Below are 21,690 nucleotides of genomic sequence, written 5' to 3' on the forward strand. Positions count from 1 at the left end.
CAGGACTCTGCTTAGTGCTGGTTTTGCCAGGAGCACCTCCATGTGAGCAGGGAGCAGCAGCACACACCAGCCTCAGGGCATGGGGGATACTGCAGTCTGTCCCACACGTGTTTGTGGGTTACTGGAGTTCAAAACACACAAGCAGAGGACAGAGCAATGCAGAGGACCTTCTCCCCACCTCCTGCAGCCCAGGTGTCCCTGCAGCCCAAGCATCCCTGCCCAGGGAAAGCAGGGCTAGGGCCGGTGGTGGGAGCAGGACTGCCTGGACACTCACACCACACTGTCACAGGAACGCACAGACTTGTCACACCGAACAGAAACACCTTGGGGGCACTGAGGCGGGCAGCAGCCCCATCCTGGCAGGCCCAGGGCGGTGGCAAGGAGGCCAGCAGGATCAGCAGCTCACGACTGCTCCCCAAAGGACCCCCTGAACTGTCCTGAAGTGCCACAGTGCAACCTGGGAGGGTGAACCACCACCCTCCCCCTGCCCCAGCAGTCCCCGAGGTGCTGGCTCGCATCACATCATGGACTCCTCCTCCTCCTCTATCTCCCGGTCCACCTCGATGGCTGTGTTCTCATAGCTGGTGATGCCCCCATACTTCCTCATGTGGACCATCAGTGGCTTGGGGGACTGGCTGCCAGCCAGGCTGGCCACGTAGATGCCGGTGCGGTTCTCCGGCAGCGAGGGGCCCCAGTCCATGGTGGGCCGGCTGGCTTGCTGCACTCGCTGCGAGGAGACAGAGGGAGGCAGCATGGGCACCCTGCACCAGCATCCCCACCCAGCCCTTCTGGGGAGTGCCCCAAAGGACGGGAAGAACCCCTGATGAGGATGGGGTGGGGGCAAAAGCTTCTCCTGAATCTTTTGGGGAGGGCAGCTGTGCGGTAACAAGTGACAGGAGGAGAGGAAGCGGCCTCAGGGTGCGCCAGGGCAGGTTTGGGTTGGCCAAGGGAAGAAGCTTCACTGAAAGGGTTCTCAAAGAGTGGAACAGGCTCCCTAAGGAGGTAGCTGAATCCCCATCCCTGGAGCTGTTTAAAAGATGCAGAGATGTGGTGCTGAGGGACATACTTTAGCACCAGACCTGGCAGAGTCAGGGAATGGTTGAACTCAACCACCTGAAAGCTCTTTCCCAGCAGAAGTGATTCTGTGATGCTTTAAGTCCCCTGCTGTGGGCTGAGGAAGTGCTGTCATGGAATCATAAAACAGTTTGGATTGGAAGAGACCCTTAAAGGTCATCTAGTCCAACCCTCTGTGCAGTGAGCAGGGACATCTTCAACAAGATGAGGCTGCTCAGAGTGCCATCCAGCCTGGGGACTGGTGAGGAGGGTTTGCAGGAGCTAGGGGCTACTGTAGGGGCACAGTCCTGTGGTGTGGAGGTAGCTTCACCTAGGCAAGGAGATAGTCTCAGCCATGGGGGCTCCTGGCCATGCCACTGTGCCCACAGCTCTGCCAAGCCAGGTTGCAGCCACCAAGTGCTCCAGCTGGAGATTTGGTGCCTGGGGAGGGCAGCAAGTCTGCTGCCTCTGCTTTTAACAGCCCTGGGAGAGCAGCAGAGCTCAGCTGCGGTTGGGAAGGCTGTGAGCAGCCAGCAGCTTCACAATATGCTCCTAGGTAATACTTCTCAGAGGAGGGATCCCACCTGTGCTGCCTGTGGCTGCCTGCACGGTCCAGCAGCTGCCTTCCCTGCTCTGTCATTGCTCCTGCAGACAAGTGCCAAGTCCCAAGTGCCCATGCCTGCCCCACAGGAGGGACAACTTGCACTTCCCCGTAGGGCAAGGTGTAGGCAGCCTTGATTTGGAAGGGGGATGCCCACAGGGCTGCCCCTAGGGAAGCAGCATGGTTCAGTGCCTGCCTGGCATCACAGAGGGGAACAGTGCTGGGAATGCTCTGGCACAGGCCATCTGTCACAGCCCGTGGGCAGCACGGAGGGGCAGGGACGTACACCCCCAGAGGAGAGGATGCAGGCTCAGCAGAAGGCAGCACCCTTTCACCTTTGTGGGGTGTTCCCCAGAAACATTGGCCCCCCACACCTCCTACCTCCCACAGCGTCCCTTCTTCTCGGAGCACAGCCACCAGCATGCCCAGAGGAATCATCAGGCAGGAGAGGACTCCCATGAGGATGCCCAAGACCTCAGCCCAGGCGGGGAAGCGGTAGCTGCCGTACTCAGAGGGCTGATACTTGACAATGTTGTACACCAGCAAAGCCTGCGGGATGGGAAGGAAGAGAAGTCAGCCCAGAGCCCTCTGAAGGTCTCCTGCTCAACAAAATACCTGGAGAGCTCCCAGCAGAACCAGAATGGCCCCTGGAGCAGGAGACACTAGCAGAGTGACTGGTAGGAAGGGGAGGTCATCCAGGGGTGCTGGCACCACTGCAGCTTTCCAGTTACCAGCATTGTTGCTGGGGACAGGACCATCCAGCAGGCTCTGAAGTAGGGCCCTGGTTTGAAGCCCAGCATCATGTGGATGTCTCTGCAGAACCTCTTCATGCCTGGAAGGAGGAGAAGGAGAGGGACAGGGACTCAGAAGCTGTGATCCTTCCCCCAGAGCCAGGTGCCTGCACCAGGTTCCTAGCACTGACCAAGCGCTGTGGTTTGCATCCTCTACATCAAGGACTTATCTCCTCTCCCAGCTGGGAGATGCAGGAAATGGGGCCCAGCTGGTGCTCAGCACCCCAAGTGTCTCTGAAGAAGTGAATCCAGTGATGGCCCAGAGCAAACAAGAGGTTGGAGTGGGGGTGTTTCATCGTGAGGCTGCTGGCTCCCCTGCTGCTCCCTGTAAATCCCTTTTGATGATCCCTCAAATCCCTTTTGATGATCCCTCTTGATGATCTCCTGAGGTCCCTTCCAACCCCTAACATCCTGTGATTCTTCACACAGACAGCCCAGCCCCCCCTGTGCCCCCTACCATAGACACGTGTCACCACGAGGCAGGTCGTGATCACCACCACCATGAGACCAAAGCCAGCGCTGTAGTCATCCAGCAGGACCAGCCAATACATCCCACCCTGAAGAGGCAAAGCACAGTGACCAACGTCCCTGGGACCAGCAGCCCCATACATCCCTGCCCATGCCCTCCCACTCCTGGGTTCACATCCTCCTGGCCCCTTGGAGGGCACTGGAGAAGACAGCTGTCAGGCACTGTCAGGAGGCATCACTCTCCCCCTGGGGCTGGTGCAGGAACAGGAATAGTGTCCTGTTGCTCCCTTTGGACCTCACCTCCCCAAGAAGCCCAGGCACATCAGTCCTCTCTTCCACCTGATGTGAGCACACTTGTCTCTACCACTGCCTAAAAGGAGGTTGTAGTCAGGTGGGGTTCAGGCTCTTCACCCAGGCAACCAGTGACAGGACAAGGGGTGATGGTATGAAGCTGCACCAGGGGAGGTTTAGGTTGGACCTCAGGAAGCACTTCCTCACAGCAAGGCTGCTTAGGCACTGGGATGGACTGCCCAGGGAGTGGTGGAGTCACCATCACTGGAGGTCTCTCAGAAAAGCTTGGATGTGGCACCTGGGGGCATGGCTTAGCTGATGTGGTGGTGTTAGGTGACAGGCTGATGATCTCAGAGGTCTTTTCCAGCCTCAGTAACTCTGTGGTTCTCTCTCTGCAGGCTAACCCCCTCCTAAACTGAGGCCCTAGTCGGTCCCCATGGCACATTCATCCCCACACCCTTACCTCTGTCGTGAGGATGAGCCCCATCAGGAAGAGGACAATGCAGATGACAAATGAGAAGGAGGCTTTCTTTGGCCTCAGGTAGTAGGGAAACTCATCTGTCACTGCTGTAACGATGGTCTCCATAAAGGCAAACTGCAACAAAGGAGGAGAGGGTCCTCTGAGCCCCCCCGGCTGCCTGGGCACCACGGCTGGCTCGGTGGACTCTGTCCTTACCTGGCTGTCCAGGCCCAGGGTTAACAGCATGAAGAAGAACAGGAAAGACCAGAATGGAGAAAGAGGGAGCATTGTCATGGCCTGGGGGTACACCACAAAAGCCAGGCCAGGCCCTAGGGGAGGCAAAGGACAGCAGGGTGAAAAGGAGGTGACAGTGATGGGTATGGGGGCATGCAGGAGGGGAGAGCCCAGAGGAGTGACACTGCAGCAGGGGCTTGCCAAGGCTCTTGCAGGATGGGTAGGAGAGTTCCTGCAGCAGAAGGTGGAGAGATGCAGGAGAAACAGCCTGCTGCTGGTTCAGGTCTTTGTTAGGTATCCCTTAGGCTTTGTTAGGTCTCACTTAGCATTGGTCAATGTTTGTGTGGCAGGAACCAGTCTCCTCCCTTCCTTCTCCCTGGCCTGCTAAGCATACATCTTCATCCCTCATGCTGACACCCTCACAGGCCTTCCATCTGGAAGGAATGCTCCTCAGCATACACAGGCAGGGGGTGAAGGAGAAAGGCTCTTTCTTTGGCCTCACCTGCTTTTGCCACTTGGTTAACAGGGACCCCAAGCTCCTGGGACATGTATCCCAAAACAGAGAAGATGGCAAACCCTGCCAGGATGCTGGTGATGGCATTGCCCAGGGTCACTATGAAGGTGTCCCTGCAGAGGAGAAAGAAGATGCTCTGAGCATGCCCACTCCTTAGCACCCACAGCAGTGCATGGTGGCTTTCCCAGCCCTGGGTACCACAGGAAGGTGCAGTTCTCCTCCAGGGCCTCTCTTGGCATGTGCTTTCCAGTGTAAAAGGAGTGACACAAGTTCTTTGGAAGCTCCTCCCAAGCTTACTTTCCCCTGTGGAGGGCATGAGCCCAGATGCCCATCACCCTTTCTGCTGGTGAACTGCAGTGGGTGATGGGGACAGGGCAGGCAGACATAACTCTAGCCTCAGGTGTCCTCAGCCTTCAGCATCTGCAGCCCAAAATGTCTGAGCCTGTTGCTGTGTCTTCATGTTTAGCAGAATTGTCTCCCACAGATCCCTCTGTCCCCCTCGAGCCTGTGCAAGCTGCCAGGTATCTGTAAGGTGCCTGAGCAAGGAGCAGTGCTGGATGACTGCATGCTGCACCACATGCTCCTCTTGCTGGCTTTGAACCCAACAGCTGAGGTTTTCATGGCTCCTCTCACCCCACAGTTTTCACAAGGCTGCTTCCCACCTGTAGATGTTCTGATGGAAAGTGTTGTACGAGGCGAAGGTGAGGAGGCCTCCAAAGCCCACTCCAAGGGAGTAAAATATCTGCAGGGCTGCCTCAATCCACACCTGGAGGAAGGAAACAGGTCTGAGAAGAGCATGGGTTTGGAAACCTCCCCCTGAGGAAGACAGAGTCAGAAAATGCTTACCCAGAGCCCCCAGCAAACCTTCCCATCCCTCCAGGCACGCAAAGCCCGTGGGCTCTTTGCCTTCCCTTGCTAACGTGCTCACCATTTGTAGTGGGTCAGCTGGATAGTGGAAGGGCTGAGGAGGGTGTTTTAGAGCCAGCCCATCATGACATTAATTCCTCTTCTGAAACTAGGTGGTCTCTGCTACCAACACTGCTGACCCAAGGAAACTCCCTGCTCTGCACATCATGAAAAATAAAGCAGTCAAAGGGGCACCCATTGCCCCCCCTAGCCCATAACAGGGGCTGGGCCAATTTGTCCATGGTCCTGGTACCCAGGGCAGGTGGTGTGCACTCCACCTCCTGCATGGAAACCCAGAAACACAGGCTGGGTCAAGTGGGAAGAGCAGCACAAAGTGTGGAGCAAAGACAGACTGCTGAAAGGCAAATACTTTTTGGTCTAGGAGCAACCAAGAGAGAGGACTTTGGGTCAGGGATTGGCCAGAAAAGGCACTTGAGTGCCTTGAACCACCTCTGTGGCAAGCTGGGGGAGGCAGGAGAAGGCTCATATTTGTGGCTTGAACAAATTGCACAAGCCCCTGCTCACCTTGGAAGACAGCAAGTGGTCAAACTGGGGGGTGAGGTAAAAGCGGATCCCCTTCCAGGCCCCATCCAGGGTCACGCCACGAACGAGCAGCATCAGCAGGATGAGGTATGGGAAGGTGGCAGTGAAGTACACAACCTGTGGGAGGGCAGAGCCAGCTGGGAGAGCTGGGAGCGAGAGCACAGCACGAGCACTCCCCCACGGCCCTGTTCTCAGGGTGGGACACCACACCACCCAGCATCACCCTGCAGAGCTGGGTGGCACCCTTGGGATGCAGCAGGGCCAGTGGCGTCAGCCCCGCGCTGGCCAGGTGTCCAAGCCAGCCCTGGAGCAGCCTGTGTCCTGCTGGTGGTGTCGATAGGCCAGACTTTCCAGGCATGCAGAGAATCACAGGCACTGCTGGGCATTGCTGGAGACCCCCCAGCAGAGTCTGCCCAGCCCTTACCTTGCCAGAGGATTTGACTCCCTTTAGGATGCAGAGATAGACAATGGTCCAGGAGAGGAGCAGGCACAGGCACAGGTTCCAGCGGATTGTGCCGGGATCTCCGATCCCAGAGCTGCCTTGGATGTGCAGCACATACCGGCTAGGGTGCAAGGAGAGCCACCAGTGAGCAGCCATGGCACTCCCCCACCGGGGTCCTGAGACCTTCTCTGAACCCAGCAAGGCCTCTGCTCTGGAAAATAACCTTGTCAAGCACCTCAGCAAAGAGGGAGCAGCAGGGCACTGGCAGCTATTTGGAGCCATGGTTTAGTTAGTCAGGAGGTGCTGGGTGCCAGGTTGGACTTGATGATCTCTGAGGTCTTTTCCAACCTTATTGATTCTATGGTTCTTTACCAAGGGGAGAGGTTTCACCATGCATGAAAGAGCCCAAAGCAGACACCAAGTGGTTCAGTCATGGGATGTATTTTAGTCTGACATCTCCAGGCCAGCAAAGCAACACCAGGTGGTGGACACCTCCCACAGCCCACAAACATGATCCCAACAGCTCAACTGAGACATCATTCACAGCTGACCCCCCAAAGAACCCACAATGTCCTCCATGGATGTCCAGCATGCCACGAGATGTGCAGCACAGACCTTCATCCCTCATCCCATCCCCAGGTTCCCTCTGGCTGGGTGTCAACCGTGTCCCCAGGGCCGCTTCAGGCTGACCTCTTTACCTCCAGTACTCCTCACTGGGGCTGACAGTGTTGGTGATGTTGGCAGGGAAGGTGGTGTTCCCTGCCTTGATGACGTGGTGGTCCAGGCACAGGTCAGTGTTCCACCAGTTGCCGCAGTGCTGCCAGGGCAAGTCACTTGTGAGGGATGCAAAGAGGTAGAAGAGAACGTAAGCAATGATCATGTTGTAGTAAATGGCCACCAGGGAGACGATGAGGATGGTGCCCATGCCAATGCCTGGAGGAAGGAGAGGGTAAAGAATCACAGAATCACAGAATCAATAAGGTTGGAAAAGACCTCAGAGATCATCAAGTCCAACCTGGCACCCAACACCTCCTGACTAACTAAACCATGGCTTCAAGTGCCACATCCAATCCCCTCTTGGACACCTCCAGGGATGGGGACTCCACCACCTCCCTGGGCAGCACATCCCAAGGGCAAATTTCTCTTTCTGGGAAGAACTTTCTCCTCATCTCCAGCCTAAACTTCTCCTGGCACAGCTTGAGACTGTGTCCTCTTGTTCTGGTGCTGGTTGCCTGGGAGAAGAGACCAACCCCCACATGGCCACAACCTCCCTTCAGGTAGCTGTAGAGAGCAGCAAGGTCTCCCCTGAGCCTCCTCTTCTCCAGGCTAAGCAACCCCAGCTCCCTCAGCCTCTCCTCACAGGGCTGTGCTCCAGACCTCTCCCCAGCCTTGTTGCCCTTCTCTGGACACGTTCAAGAGTCTCAATGTCCTTCTTAAACTGAGGGGCCCAGAACTGGACACACTCCAAAGAAGGAGTGAGGCACTTCTCTGGGGTGGAGCACATCCAAAACCACAGTCAGACACCGGACCTCAGCAGCCACATGTTTAACCAGGCAGGGGTTCACCTGGAGCTGGGGAGCCTCTGATGGTCACATTCTGGACATGCCTCCTCTGGATTGATGATCTACTGCATCATGCAGACGACTTTGCTCCAACTTAATGTTGAGACTAAAAGTGTTTGGTGTGACCTGGTGTTTTGGGTGGGGTTTTTTGAGTGCTTTACTTTCACCTTTGTCTTCAACAGTCACTGCTTAGCTTTGTTGCTCTGTTTTGTATGGCTTCTAGAGCTGATCATGACATCCAGAGCCTCCAAAGACTGGCAGACCTCATACCTAGCTTGCAGTTACTAAAGCAGCTAACCCAGAAGTCCATCCCCACCCAGGATTTAACCTGTGATTCTAACAAGAGCTTTGAGGTCCATGGGATGCTACTCCTGGGCCATGCCCTCACCAAGCAGCTCTTCCAGAGGTCCTGCAGAGGCTCTGAACTTCACTCACTCACCTTTAAAGAGAGGGCTTATCTTCCAGACAGCAAGGGGCCCAAGGCTGGAGAACTGGCCAAGAGACAGCTCCATGAAGAAGATGGGGATCCCACAGATGGCCAGCATGATGAAGTAAGGAACCAAGAAAGCCCCTGTGAAAAGCAAGCAAGCAAGAAAAAATCCCCCAAATACCACAGAGCAAACACTTCAAGCCCATCTATGGCAGGGAGTAAACATCTGTGGTTCTCAGGGTTCTACACTAAAATCTGAAGACAACAAGAGGCAGCAGCTCACCATCAGTGCAGGAGGGAAGGGCTGGGGTTCACCTGGTGCTGTGCTTCCCCTTCACCCTTGACTCTCTTTTCTCCTTAAGTCTTTCACAAACACTATGAAATCCTCCAATTATTGCTGCACATGGCAAGCACTCACCCTGGGAGCTGCTGAACGAGCTGGGCACCTGGCACCATCACTCCAGGCTTCCACCCTGCAGAAGGCTTGCTCATCTCCAGAACAAGAGGACACAGTCTCAAGCTGCACCAGGGGAGGTTTGGGCTGGATGTTAGGAAGAAGTTCTTCCCAGAAAGAGAGATTGGCCATTGGAATGTGCTGCCCAGGGAGGTGGTGGAGTCACCATCATGGGAGGGGTTTAGGAAAAGCCTGGATGAGGCACTTGGTGCCATGGCTTAGTTGATCAGATGGTGTTGGGTGATAGGTTGGACTTGACGATCTCAAAGGTCTTTTCCAACCTGGTCTATTCTATTCTATTCTATTCTATTCTATTCTATTCTATTCTATTCTATTCTATTCTATTCTATTCCATTCCATTCCATTCCATTCTATTCTATTCTACTCTATTCTATTCTACTCTACTCTATTCTACTCTATTCTATTCTATTCTACTCCACTCCACTCCACTCCACTCCACTCCATTCCTTTGAAACCTCAGAAGCATTTGCTGACTTGTCTGAGTCCTGGAGGACAACCTGCTCAGGTGGTATCCTGTCCAGCATGGAGTTGGAGATGTCTCCAAGGCCATGAGTACAGAGTTGGACTGGTGAGTCCCTTCCACAAGTGGATTAATGCCCTACAGCAAGCACATGGGGCAGGAGGAGGCTTCACCCCACGGCAGCAAGCACTGCTTCCCAGCTCTGAGAAGGGCAAGGGACATCTCTTCAGAGACACTTCCCACCAGCCCAGCTCAGTGAGGGTGAGACATGGCCACTCCAAAGGAAGCCCAAGTACCTCCTCCATTGGTGTAAGCCCTGTAGGGGAACCTCCAGACGTTTCCAAGGCCCACACAGTATCCAATGCAGGAGAGGAGGAAGTCCAGCCGGCCTGTCCAGTTCCCTCTGTCTTCTGGGCACTCGGAGCCCAGGTCCCCGTCCTGGCTGCTGGGGCTCACCAGGAGCTCTGGTGTCACTGGCTGGGTGAGAGAGCAGGAGATGGGAGAGGGCAGCTGAGAGTCAAGGAAGGATGAAGAGCAGGAGAAAGAAGGAGCACCAAGAGCTTGGGTGTGAGTTTGTAAGCCCCCCAAGACATTTGTCCCTTGGAGACAGCCCAGCAGCTCTCTGTGCACCACCCCAGCCAATGCCCTGCTCCTCTGCTGAGCAAGGGAAGGGGATAAAACATGGCCAGAGCTACCCCAGGAAAGGCAGGGTGGCCTCTGATTCTTGGGCTCTCAAAAGGAAAGAACAGCCATCCCCATGTCCCTGAGCTCACAATTCATAGGGAACAAGCCCATGGGAAGTGGGTGAGGGAGGGGGGCCTGGATTTGGAGGGATCAACCAGAAGGAATTCCATGTCCCCCTGCACCAGTGTGCACATGTGCTCAGAGCCTGTAGCAGATCTCCACTCCCCAGGAGATCCAGTCTGGCTGGTGAGCAAAGCCCAGCACAGCCCTGCCACAGCCCCTGGGGAAGGTGTCTGCCATCTCCTCTGCTCTTCCTCCTCTTTGTCCTCTCTGGCTGGACCACAGGATGCTCTTGCTGCTGGTTCCCATGGAGACAAGGAGCTGTGCTGGCGATGGTGCTGGCCACAGGCTCCCAACCTTCTCATGGTGCTCCCTGCTCATCCAGCTGCCAGCACCACACGTGTGCTGCTCACAGCCCAAAGACACCAAACACAGAGGCAAACCACAGGCAAACCCACCCCCACCCAGAGTGCAAACCCCTCAAGGGACAGGGTGAGCTGGGGCAAGCTCTTCCCAAAGCCAGCCTGGAACACACAGCCCAACAAAGCTGCTAACCTAAACCCCACCATTAGAAGCCCAGCCCAGCTGGATGCCACCATCACAATGCAAGGGTGAGAAGAAAAAGCTTCAGAAGCACAGTCTGAAGAACCAAAATATGACCCAAATATCACACTGCTGGTACAAAACCATTGCTGCCTGCCAGCCCTCCTGCAGCTGTTTCACACAGCCCTCCAGCTCAGCAGCTTCTCCAAACCACGGCCATGCTTGCTAATCAATCCAGTGCAGGCAGTGGGCATGACCCACAGCAACCTGAGGTTGTGGGTGATGGGCAGACTGCTCTCTAACATCCCTCCCAGACAGTTCAGCAGCTTAAAACCTGCCTTCACAAAGGGCCCTGCCAGCTGGGGACGGGAGCTATGGGTCCACAAAAATGATGAAGGGAGTGGAACATCTCCCTTAGGAGGAGAGTCTGAGGGAGCTGGGGCTCTTTAGCTTGGAGATGAGGAGCCTGGGGGGATGAGGAGCCTCATTCATGTTTATAAAGATGTGAAGTGCCCAGAGGCTGGAGCCAGGCTCTGCTGGGTTATGCCCAACGCCAGCACAGGGGGCAATGAGTGGCAGCTGAGGCAGAGGAAGTGCCATAGAAACAGAAGGAAAATTTCTTTCCCTGTGAGAGTGACAGAGCCCTGGAGCAGGCTGCCCAGGGGGGTTGTGGAGTCTTCCTCTCTGGAGATATTCAAAACCCACCTGGGTGTGCTCCTGTGTGTCATACTGTAGGTGATCCTGCCCTGGGCAGGGGGGTTGGACTGGATGATGTTTCGAGGCCCCTTCTGGCCCCTAACACTCTCTGATTCTGCCCCTCAGAGTTTGGTATGCCCCACAGAAATGCTTCCCAGCCCCTCACACCGCCTGGGGACCTCTCACTTGGCGGGTTTGCATGGCAGAAAACCAGCAAGCAGAGATGCTGGGAGGGCATTAAATCCTCTCACCGAATTCCTGCAGCGCTGCTGGAGTCCTGAAGAGCTGCAGGAGGTCACTGGTGGAGCTGTGTGGCCTGATTCAGTGCAGGTGCTCACCCATCAGATGGAGCACAGAAATCAGCCCAGAAGGAGCAAAACACAAGGAACCAGCAAGACCCCTTCCAAAGTGTACGTGGCCCAGTCCCCACCTCGGTCCCCCCTTTCAGAGGCCATGGGGTGTAGTTTGTCACCTGTGTCACACTGATGGCCACTTCCCTTATTAATAACTTTAGCTGAAGGCCTGTAGTTCAAATCTGGGAGTCCAGGAAGGAAAGCAGAGACTGCTCTGGAATTGGGTAGACCCCAGGGACGGTGATGTTGTGGTCCCCACCAGGCAGGCTGGGGAGGCACAGACTGAGCATGCTGCTGGAAAACACATGGGGGCTGCTCCATGGCTGCAGTGCCCCCAGATGCCCCAAATGATAGCTTTTCCATGGACAGCACAAAAAGCCTGGCCTACTTGCCTGACTTAAAATGAATTGCAAAACACAGCATTTGAGGAGTCCAGCCCTTCTTTTGTCCCTAACAGCAAAGAGAGAGGCAGACACCTCTGTGCTTCAGGCTGCTGGAAACCTCACACAGCAGCTCCATTCCAGCCCTTTTTCAGGATTAATGCTCCCTTTCAGCTTTTATCATAACAGACATTTTCTCTTTCAGCAGCAGCTGAAGTGCTCCAGTGCTGTGATTCTGCTCTAGTGCTTTCCACTGTCAACTGGCATCGTTCAACCCCGGCTCCCGCCTTGTGGTTACACACAGACAGGGACTAACAGCTCCTTGGCAACCACATCCTCTTTGAACACAGCTTCCCTTTCCATTATTCACCAGAAGATCCCTCCCAAGAAGTCAGCAAAGCAAAGGTCACTGAGAAGAAGCAGCACTTCAGGCTCTGCCAAGATCAGGTCTGGCTTCCATAAGGAAATTACCCTGATGCTAATTGTTGTCTGTAAACCCAATTCACTCAAACCACTGCAAACCTCACAGAATCAACCAGGTTGGAAAAGACCTCAGGGATCATCAAGACCAACCTATTACCTCATACCTAACACCTCCTGACAACTAAACCATGGCTCCAAGTGCCACATCCAAGCCTTTTTTTAACACCTCCAGGGATGGGGACTCCACCACCTCCCTGGGCAGCACATTACAATGGCAAATTTCTCTTTGTGGGAAGAACTTTCTCCTCACCTCCAGCCTAAACCTCCCCTGGCACAGCTTGAGACTGTGTCCTCTTGTTCTGGTGCTGGTTGCCTGGGAGAAGAGACCAACCCCCACCTGGCTGCAACCTCCTTTCAGGTAGCTGTGGAGAGCAATAAGGTCTCCCCTGAGCCTCCTCTGCTCCAGGCTCCTCAGCTGCGTCCACAAAACCCCAGCCAGATCCAAGTTCCCTTTTCATCCTGTTTTGTCTCCATTCAAGGTGGCATTCTGGGGTGGTTTGGTCCTTGTTTTTGTGCACGGATTTTTATGCCACTGCCTGGGAGAAGTGCCACCCGATGCCAGATTTCTCCCTGCGGATCCCAGCCGGGTGCGAGCACAGCTCGTCTGTAAAGTGTGAGTCACTTTGGATTACTTTGAGTTGCTGGTTAATCTCTTCCAGAGAGAGAGAGAGAGAGAGAGACGAAAAAAAACCCCCAACAACAGCAAACAGCAGGAAAAAAAATTCATTTGAATGGAATATCACTCAGCAAGTGAAGTAAATAAAGCATCTCTGTGGTGTGGAAGAGCCCCTTGAGGAGCTGCGCTAACCCCGGGCTCCCCCAGGACGTGCCAGGAGAGGGAGCAAGCGACGTTAGAGCCTGGGGCTGGAGGTTGTTGAGGCTGAAGGAAACCCATTACAGCGGTGTCCAGAGCGCAGGAAGAGTGCAAAGCTGCAAGTTTCATCTGAAATCCCTAAGGAAGGGGTTGAGGAATGTCTGAGGCTTGTTTGTGGAAGGCAGAGGAGGGCAGCGGGTCGGGCAGGAGGGTGCTACTCAGCAGCCTGCTCGGGTACAAGGAGGGGCAGCCCAAATCCTGGCTCCCAGCTCTGCCCTCTGTGGGCTTTAGTCCATTTCTACCAAATAAGCCCCTGCCCCCCAAAGCAAATAACAACACAAGCAACCCCCATCCACTCAGCTCTTCTGGAAATGCTGTTATGCAGAAGGCAAGCAGAAATCCTTACAGCCTGAGAAAGGTCTTCTCTGTTAAAGAGCAATTTCCATATGCCTGAAAGATGTTGGGTGAGAAGACTTAAGACTTCCAGCTCACCTATGGGACCTGGATCATAATGAGAGGGAGAGGAGGCACACACACCCCCCAGGGGTGGGTGCTGGCTGTGCAAACTCCTCTGTTAGCCACAATCAGTTCCAGGCCAGCCCAATGGCAGCACTGGACACGGTGCTTGGAAGGTGCTGGGTGGCTGTGAGCACCAGGTTCTCCATCTGGAACTAGGCAAAAGTATTTTGGGGTAGTGAAGGACAGCAGGGCCCTGAGCAGCACTGGGAATGGAGGAAATCACTCTGGAGACATCTGCTTTCCATTCCAGCTGATCTCTGTGGGACTGAATGAATTCCTGAGTAAATGTTAAACAGGATCACCAGCAGCAGAGGAATGTGAGTGCTCAAAAAGCCTCTGGAAGGGACAAAGACAACTTCTGATGTGTCTTGCAGTCACAAAGTCATCTGGAAAAGCAATTTGCAGGGAAGAGGAGGAGAGGGAAGAGCCAGAGGATGCCTCCAAACAACAGTGGAGAAAGGCAGGTATCCCTGAGGCTGCCAGAGCCATTAGATAGCTGCTGGCTTTCACCAGGCCACCGATGCCTTTCTTTGTTACATCATATCCCAATATCCTAGGAATTTCCAGGCAAGGATGAACATTTCCTGGGATTTTCAGTCATCTGAAGGTTGCCACAGATTGGACTCACCCTGACCTGTGGTTAGTGGGCACAGATTGGCACAGGACAGAGCCAAAGGGGCCCTGGGTCACTGCCCAGGATCCCCTGGGAAGGGATGACCCACTGGCACCAGCAGCACGTCCCCACAAGGGATCTGTGGCTGCCAGCCTCTGCCACCCTGCCACACCATGTCCCCATGAGGAACTCGTGGCTGCCAGCCTCTACCACTCTGTGTGTCCCCATGTGAGACAGGCAAGAGAAGAGGCTCAGTCCCAAATGTGAAGGGCAGCAGGACTCAGCCTGGTGAGAGCAAAGCAGGAGTGGAGGGGTGTCTAGGATAAGGAAGCCTGAAAGCTGAGTTTGAGCAGGTTTCCAGCAGGATATAAGAAGGTTTTCTAGTTCTGCCAGCTGCCAAAGGGCACCGGGGGAGTTCAGGGTCCAGCACCTTTAAAGGAGGAGGCAATCCCAGATACAAGTGGGAAAGCCCAGCATGGGGGGAGCCCCTCATCATTCCCCCATGACCAGGCAGTCCCTGGGGCTTGCAAGGAGCAACATGTCCAGGGTACCATGCTGTGGGCAGCCAGCTCTGCCCCTGGGTGCCTACCCACAGCTGCCCAGCCAGACACAACATGAATCATCAGCACCAGCACCTGTTTGCAGGGGAGGGATGGGCGATGCTAGCCAGAGTGGGCAGCAAACAGCTCTGCCCACAACCCAGAGTCTCCCTGGACTGATAATTGCAGTAAGGTGGGGGTGATGGTTATGAAATTCCCACCCCCCTCCCCCTCCCACCCATCCTGCTTCGCCGCCCCCCCGCCCCGATCTCCGATTGCAGTCCTGGCCAGGGAAAAGTCTGCCGATGGCACACGGCGGCTGCCCGGGCAGGGAACGGCAGGGAGATGGGCATCACCCCACTCCCCGGCTCCCATCCTTGGAGTGGGGCACCCCCAACCCCCGGCTCTCACCTTCCGAAGATGCTGCTGCCGAATCTTCTTCATCCCAGAATCCTGTTGCTATGCGCTCGCCGCTCCGGCACTTTCCCCTCTCGCTTTCTCCGGCGCTAGGGAGGGAAAGGGGGGAGCGGGCGAAGCGATAACAGGCAAGGAGGGGGTGCCACTCTCCGGGGAGGAGGGAGGCAGGGGGACGGGGGCAGCGAGGCTGGAGGGAAAGGTTGCCTGGAGTTGAGGATGGCTGCGTGCTGAGCAGCGAGGGAGGAGGGGAGGGCTCTCAGCACGCTGGGGAAGGGCTGTCTGTCAAACTCACCCCTGCTGGGCTTGGGGTCCGGGACCTCAGCCCCCGCACCTGGGCAGTGAGGAGGAGCAGCTGCTGCTTTACTCATGCCGTGAATGCATCAGCTCTCCCTAGGGATGGACCTGACTTGGCAGGCATCCTGCCACTGGGCACCCCAGGGGGTGCCACACACCCCAGGCGGCAGTGACAGCAGTGTAGGTGCAGAGCCCAAAAGCTCCCAGAACCTTTCTGGCTCTGAGTTGATTTTCTTATTGCAGGATGCAGCTGGAGCCTAACCAGGTCAGGAATGACTTCTGGCAGTGCTGCCTGAGCCCAGTTCCCAGCCCAGGGCAAGGGGATGTTCAATAACCACCAGTCCCTTTGGGTCAGACCAGTGTGTTCAACCACGCTGGGGGCAAGAGCAGTCCTCACGCAGGCCCAGGGTGAGTCCAGCATATTGTGGACCCAATGCCAGAGCACAGGTCACATCTCCAGGGTTCAGACATCCCTGTTGAGTCAGCAGTGGGATCCTACAGCTACAAGGCCCAGGGAGATGAGAACTTCTCCCCCCCATACCCAGTTAAATCCCCAGTGAGATGTCAGCGAGCTGATCTGTGGCTTCTCCCACTTTCAGTGGGGAAAATGTCCCCTGTGGGGCTGCAGGAGGGGACAACCCCACATGCTGTAGAGCAAGTGTGGTACTAGGAGAGCTGCTGTCTGCCTCAGGACCTTCAGTAATGCTTCTTTCCTTTGGTAATATCCTCTTGTCCTTAAGTTCTCCCCAGACCGTGCCCATCAGGGCGTGTACCTCCCCTTTCCTTGTAACTACCCTACAGTGCCCCAGCCTGCCCCAGGTCTGTCCCCAGATGCTTTACTCAGGCTGAGGGCTGAGCAGGCAGACCTGGGCACGTGGAGAACAATGTCAAGGCTGGAACTGAGAGGACCCAGCCTGCTAGAGCAAATCTCCCTGACATCTAATGGCAGTGGTGCTCCTACAGCCCAGCCCTCCAAGCACTGCTGATAATTCCCCCTCCAAAGGAAACAGATCCTGAGCATAAAGACAGGTTTCTGCAGACTCCAAGGTGACCAAGGGGCTCAGCATTTGCACAGTGGGTCATTCAGAGCTAACATTTACTCAGATTTCCCAGTGGGAAAGGAGGAAGGAGCAAACTACATAACCCAAGAAATATCTTATTTAACACCCTCACAGTTTCATCTTTGGGAATTCACTCAGCTGGGTTTCACCTGCCTTGGACTTGCCCAGCCCTTCTCCCTCTCCTGGGACACTGGTGGATAATGCTGAGCCTGGAGCTGGCTAGGCTGGTGGCCAGGGACATTGAACGCTGTCCCAACCTCACCCTTCCTGCCCAGGGCAGGGATGTTTTGTTTGCCTCTTGTGCCTGTGTGATCTGGATCAGCCCTTTGGCTTTTTCCCTTGGGATCCTCCTAGAGAGAAGTGCTCCATGGCCACCTCCCTGGCATAGGAGGGGGAGAGACTGGTGCCACCTTGTTACAGCTGCCCCAGCACTGATTGAACCCTGCACAAACTGCCCTGGCTCCCCTGGCTGGACTTCAAGCCCCTGTCTTCTTGTGTCCAGAGCAGTGTTTACCAGCAGGGCTGGCACTACCCTGAAATGTCCATGCTGGCAGCAGTGTCTGGACCCCCCTTTTTCTGGTTTAGTTGGTGCTGCTCTAGTAGCTCACCATCATGTGGGGCTGCCCAGGAGTGGACCCCCCCACCTTGGGAATCCAGAGTGCTCCAGCATCTCATTGCAGAGCTGTGTTGAGTCCAGCATCACCATGAAGCTCATGAGAGACCCCACTCATGGAACAGCAGCAGGAGCAGCCAGAGAGGTGTCCCCATGAGGAGCAGTGCAGCCTCCAAACCCCAGAAATGTCAGGCAGTGGTGTTGCACAGCTGTCCCTGTGCCCTGATGCCTGAGAGCCCAGGCCCAGGAAGCACACCTGGGACTTGCAAGCGTTTTCTACTGAGTTTTGCCTTCTGCATCAAGTAAACCTTTCCCCTCCCGTGGGCTGAAGCCTGGGCACAGCAGGAAAGCAGACGTGTCTCCATCCCGACGAGGCTGCCACAGCAGCCGACAGGCACCAGCACCACCCCCACCACCTGCCCTCGGTGGGAGACGAGAGGGCAGCACACGGCTTGGGGAAAGGCCCTTGCCCGCCCCGCTCAGGCAGCCCACCCGTGTCCAGGCAGCAAGCACCTGTGAGTGGCTGACGGCAAGACCGGGCTGTGCCCGGATGCGCTCGGCAGGACGGGAGGAAGGGGAGGACGGCAGCGGCGCTCCGGTTAGTCAGCGCCGGGAAACGCGCCACGCCGCGGGCTGCTGCCAGCCCCGCGCCGCGCCACCCGCCGCCCAGCGCCTTAGTGTTGGGAGGATTTCAGGATTGCTCCCAGGAGGGGCGCAGCCCGGCGGGGGCACTCGGTGGGACGTGCAGAGGAAGGAACAGGAAGAAACTGTGGGAGCTTTGGGCACAGCCCCCAGCCCCCTGGCCATCGAGTCAGGGGCTGCGAGGCTCGGAGGACAGCTGCCGCAGGTGCTAAACCCCAGTGCCTGTCACCTGCCGGGGCTGCAACCGTCGAGGTGACACGTGTGCAGGAGGTTTGGAGCAAAGGTCCCAAAGCTGCTGGGGACTTGGGGTCGAGCAGCCCCATTCCTGGCAGAGGGAGGACCCCGCAGGCTGGAAGGAGGCAGGGGAGGACACGGGATGCAGCAGATGCGTTTCGTCACCCGGCCAAGGGGCATGTGTGTGTGTTGGGGGAAGGGACAGCTGGGGGTGTGGCTGCATTTATTGCCTCTACCCGCCAGCACCGGCTCCCTCTGCACACACGGGCGGCAGGGACCCAAGGGCACAACCCACAGCTCGCTGGACTTTTACCCTGCTGTGCAAACAGGCAGGCGCCAGATTAGGGTATCAGTTGGAATTTCATCCTGTCAACGGCACCCACAGCCTCTCTGGGCAGGCGTGGAGCATCTTCCCTCTGGCCCAGCCCCTCGCCCACCCACGGGCACCCCAATGCAGCAGGTGATTTGGGGATGGGCACTTCATCCTTCCTCCCCTAGGTCACCTTCAGGCATCCCCCTTGCAGGTGATAGGGAGGCCTGGAGTTGAGCTGCCACCGTCCCAAGGCAGGACCCCACCAGGCAGTGCCCATGTGGCAGTGATAAAGTTGGATGTCAAAGGCAGCTGAAACCTGGTGAGGGAGGAGGGTGCAGGTGGAGAAGCCAGCCCCTGGCATGGGCACCACTCTGGAGTCTCCACACAGAACTGGCCCCAGTTTTCCCAGACCATCCCAGCTCTTTAGACCATTCAGTCTCATCCCTTTTATCACATGGTACTAGCCCCATTTTCTTTGCCTCTCCCAGCCTGTTTTATCTCCTGATGCTCCACATCCCCTTGCAGGGGTGGAGGGAGGCAATGGTCCCTGCCGTGGGCGGCCCAGGCGCCGTGCTGCTGAGCACAGGGTCACCGGGGTGCAGCGCTGGGTGCAGCGCTGGGTGCAGCAGTAGGTGCAGCCACTCTTGCAAGATCAAGGAAAAAACCCTTTGCTCTGCCCCTCTCTGCAGTGCCACCTCATCCTGCTTCTGCTGCTCCATCTCCTCCACCCATGAGGACTTTATCCTGTACCAGGTGTCTCTCCACAAGCCACTCGCCCTGCCTGGGCATCTCACCACACAAGTCCCCAGCTCTTTCTGGGTGATGCTTGGCACGTTTGGGGGCTGGAGGAGCCATTCTGGGCAGAGATTCCTGGAGTAGGGGGGTGGGGTGGGCAGCCCCTTGCTCAGTATTTTGTAGGACCAGGGGGATGTGACTAGGCTGGAGAGAGTGGAGTGTCAGGCAGCGATGCCAGCTGTCCCAGGCACTATCTCACATCCTCATTCTCTGTTTGCTCTTCTTGGACAAGGAGGATATTCAGCCATCAACAGCCATAAAATGAGATTAGAGACCAGGAGGCGCCAATGGGAGGTGGCCACGTCTGTGGGCAGCTGGCCTTGTTCTTTGGCCTCCATCAGCCCAAGCCTGGCCTCACCCTTTCCCTGGCTGCCCCTTGGGCTGTGAGTTAGCAGCCACCAGGTCGCTTTGTGGCGAAGGGGTGGGATGTAGCCTTGCCACGCAGCGGTGTGGGCCACCAGCGGTGTCCCTGCGGGGTGGGTGCCCTGCCTGCTGCAGGGGGCAGGCTGCTGGATCCAGAGATCCCTCTGCAGCCTTTGGAGTGGGACTGGGCAGGACCCCAGCTGCGCCCAGGGGCATCAGGGCTGGTGTGACTCTGAAGCTGGCATCCCTGGCCGGCAGGAGACAAGAACAAACCCGTGGCACGAGGGATTCCTGCTGGGTTTTATTTTCACTGGTGCCTAAAAAAAGAAAAAGGAAAAGCAGTTCTGCCTTTTCTACACAAAACCTGAGCCAAAGCCCTGAGCCAAGGCAAACATTCATCCTCACCAGCGAGCACAGCTGGCAGCGGTGGCCAAGAGAGGTGTCTCCCCATGGGAGGGAAACTCAAATCCTGTGAGAGCTGGAGCAAGGTGGCAGGCACAGAGGGGTGGCAGGAACTCGTTTGCCAAAGCTACAGTGTGCCTGAGCACCTTGTTGTCTGGGCCAGGAGGAGCTGGGAGAGGTGCAAGGCTGGTGGTGGACAAGGCGATGCACAAGCAGTGCCAAGGGCAAGGTGAGGGCTCAGCCGGGCACTCAGCAGGGGGCAGGGAACGTCTCCTGCTCCACCTTTCTGGAGTGCTGGGAAAGGCCACGACAGCTGCTGTGCAAGGCTTGTGCTCCCTCAGCCCTGTCTTGATCTTGGGAAGCCACAGCCCTGGAGTGCCTGGCACAGCCCTGAGCGGGTGGCACGGGCTCCCCTGTGCCCCAGCTCTGCCTCACTGGCCATTGGGGCATCAGAAACCCTGGTCAGGACTGAGCAGGGTGAGGGGACGCTTCAGCTACAGGTCACCAGCAGGAAAAGAGGGGTATCGGTTACTGGCCTAGGGCACACAGTGGGCAAGTGGTGATGCAGTGCACGGAGGAGGGAGGACACAGAGAGCAAAGACCTGGAGTCCTTTCTCTGTGGAAAAGAAACCTCCTCTTCATCACCACTGTGCACACCAGCCCTTCCTTTGCCTGAAACACAGCCTGCCCACCCTGAACGTAGCTCCCGGTGCCCACGGCAGCTGTGATCCCTTGGAGCAGCGCCCCAAAGCGTTGGCCCTCCTGGTCTCATCCTGGTGGCAAATCTTCTTGGTCTCCTCCCTTTCCCCATGGGAAGGTGGTCTCAGGGCTCAGCAGCATGGTTTGCCTCCAGCATGCCTGTTCCTGGCTCCTTTCCCTCCCCTCCCTGCGCTTCAGGTGGAGGATGGCTGCAGTGCCACACTGCCATGGCACAGCTGGGCATACCAGAGCTGCTGGACACATGGCTCTGTGCCTGCAGAGGCAGAGATGAGGGCACAGGAGCAGGTGCTGCCAGGGTGGTTAGGGGATGTGGGTAGAGGTGTTTGGGGACTGTTTGCAAGGATGTGCTCCAGCTCACCACCACCATCATGGTTTGAAGGAGTCCCACCTCGGGTCTGCTGGCTCCCACAGCTCCACTCCCTTCGCCTTGGGCACTCCCCTTCCCAGCATGGCAGATCCAGGAGACCAGCTCAGCAGGAAAGTGTTTTGCCTTGAGTCCAACCAGGTCTTTTTCTCTCGTTCAGTCTTGTTCAAACTGCCCCAGGAGCACCAGGCAGCTGCACCACCAGGAGGACCAAAGGAGGCATCCAACCAGCTCCACTGGAAGCACCACAGGAAAGTCATCCTCCACCCCCACCCCCACCCTTTCCTTCTGCTGACATTAGGACCTTGCTTTGGGCTACAAACTCTAGGGAGCAGCCTGTTTCCTACAGGAGACCAACACTACCTAACTTATATTTTTCATGTAGAACCCACCATCCCCCTGGGAAGGTCCTGGTGCCACCTGGCCCAGCCTCACTGGTCACCCCATTGGTTCAGCAGGGGACCCTTGTGTCTACGGGAAGGGGCTGTCACGCTTCAGAGCCCACGGAGCAGCCAGGCTCTGCTGTATAGTGCTTCTTTCTTGGTGTCTGTGGCTGGT

General features: G+C 56.5%; 1 protein-coding gene across 2 annotated transcripts; it reads right to left on the minus strand.

The window, feature by feature from the left end:
• Positions 1-505: 505 nt before the first annotated feature.
• SLC6A7 (solute carrier family 6 member 7) lies at positions 506-15,478 on the minus strand. Of its 2 annotated transcripts, XM_009911406.2 has the most exons (14): positions 15,326-15,478; positions 9,527-9,707; positions 8,305-8,436; positions 7,002-7,236; positions 6,286-6,424; positions 5,844-5,978; positions 5,075-5,178; positions 4,401-4,525; positions 3,881-3,993; positions 3,668-3,799; positions 2,903-3,002; positions 2,386-2,486; positions 2,036-2,203; positions 506-727 (listed from the first exon to the last, which is right to left on the minus strand). In XM_009911406.2, the coding sequence occupies exons 1-14, from the start codon at positions 15,356-15,358 to the stop codon at positions 518-520; spliced, it is 1,908 nt and encodes a 635-aa protein (XP_009909708.2). In that variant the 5' UTR covers positions 15,359-15,478; the 3' UTR covers positions 506-517. The 2 variants fall into 2 exon arrangements, with proteins under 2 accessions (XP_009909708.2, XP_054024368.1); XM_054168393.1 differs by having other exon boundaries at positions 3,668-3,993.
• Positions 15,479-21,690: the final 6,212 nt, after the last annotated feature.

This window comes from Dryobates pubescens, chromosome 16 (genome assembly GCF_014839835.1).
Source record: "Dryobates pubescens isolate bDryPub1 chromosome 16, bDryPub1.pri, whole genome shotgun sequence".
NCBI lineage: Eukaryota > Metazoa > Chordata > Aves > Piciformes > Picidae > Dryobates > Dryobates pubescens.

Excerpts from the sequence above, each read along its gene's own strand:
- SLC6A7 (XM_054168393.1), bottom strand. The coding sequence starts at position 15,358 with ATGAAGAAGATTCGGCAGCAGCATCTTCGGAAG. Across the intron at positions 4,526-5,074 it reads TTCCATCAGAACATCTACAG|GGACACCTTCATAGTGACCC; the intron begins GTGGGAAGCAGC and ends TCTCCTCTGCAG. Across the intron at positions 2,487-2,902 it reads CGTGGTGACACGTGTCTATG|GCATGAAGAGGTTCTGCAGA; the intron begins GTAGGGGGCACA and ends TCCTCCTTCCAG.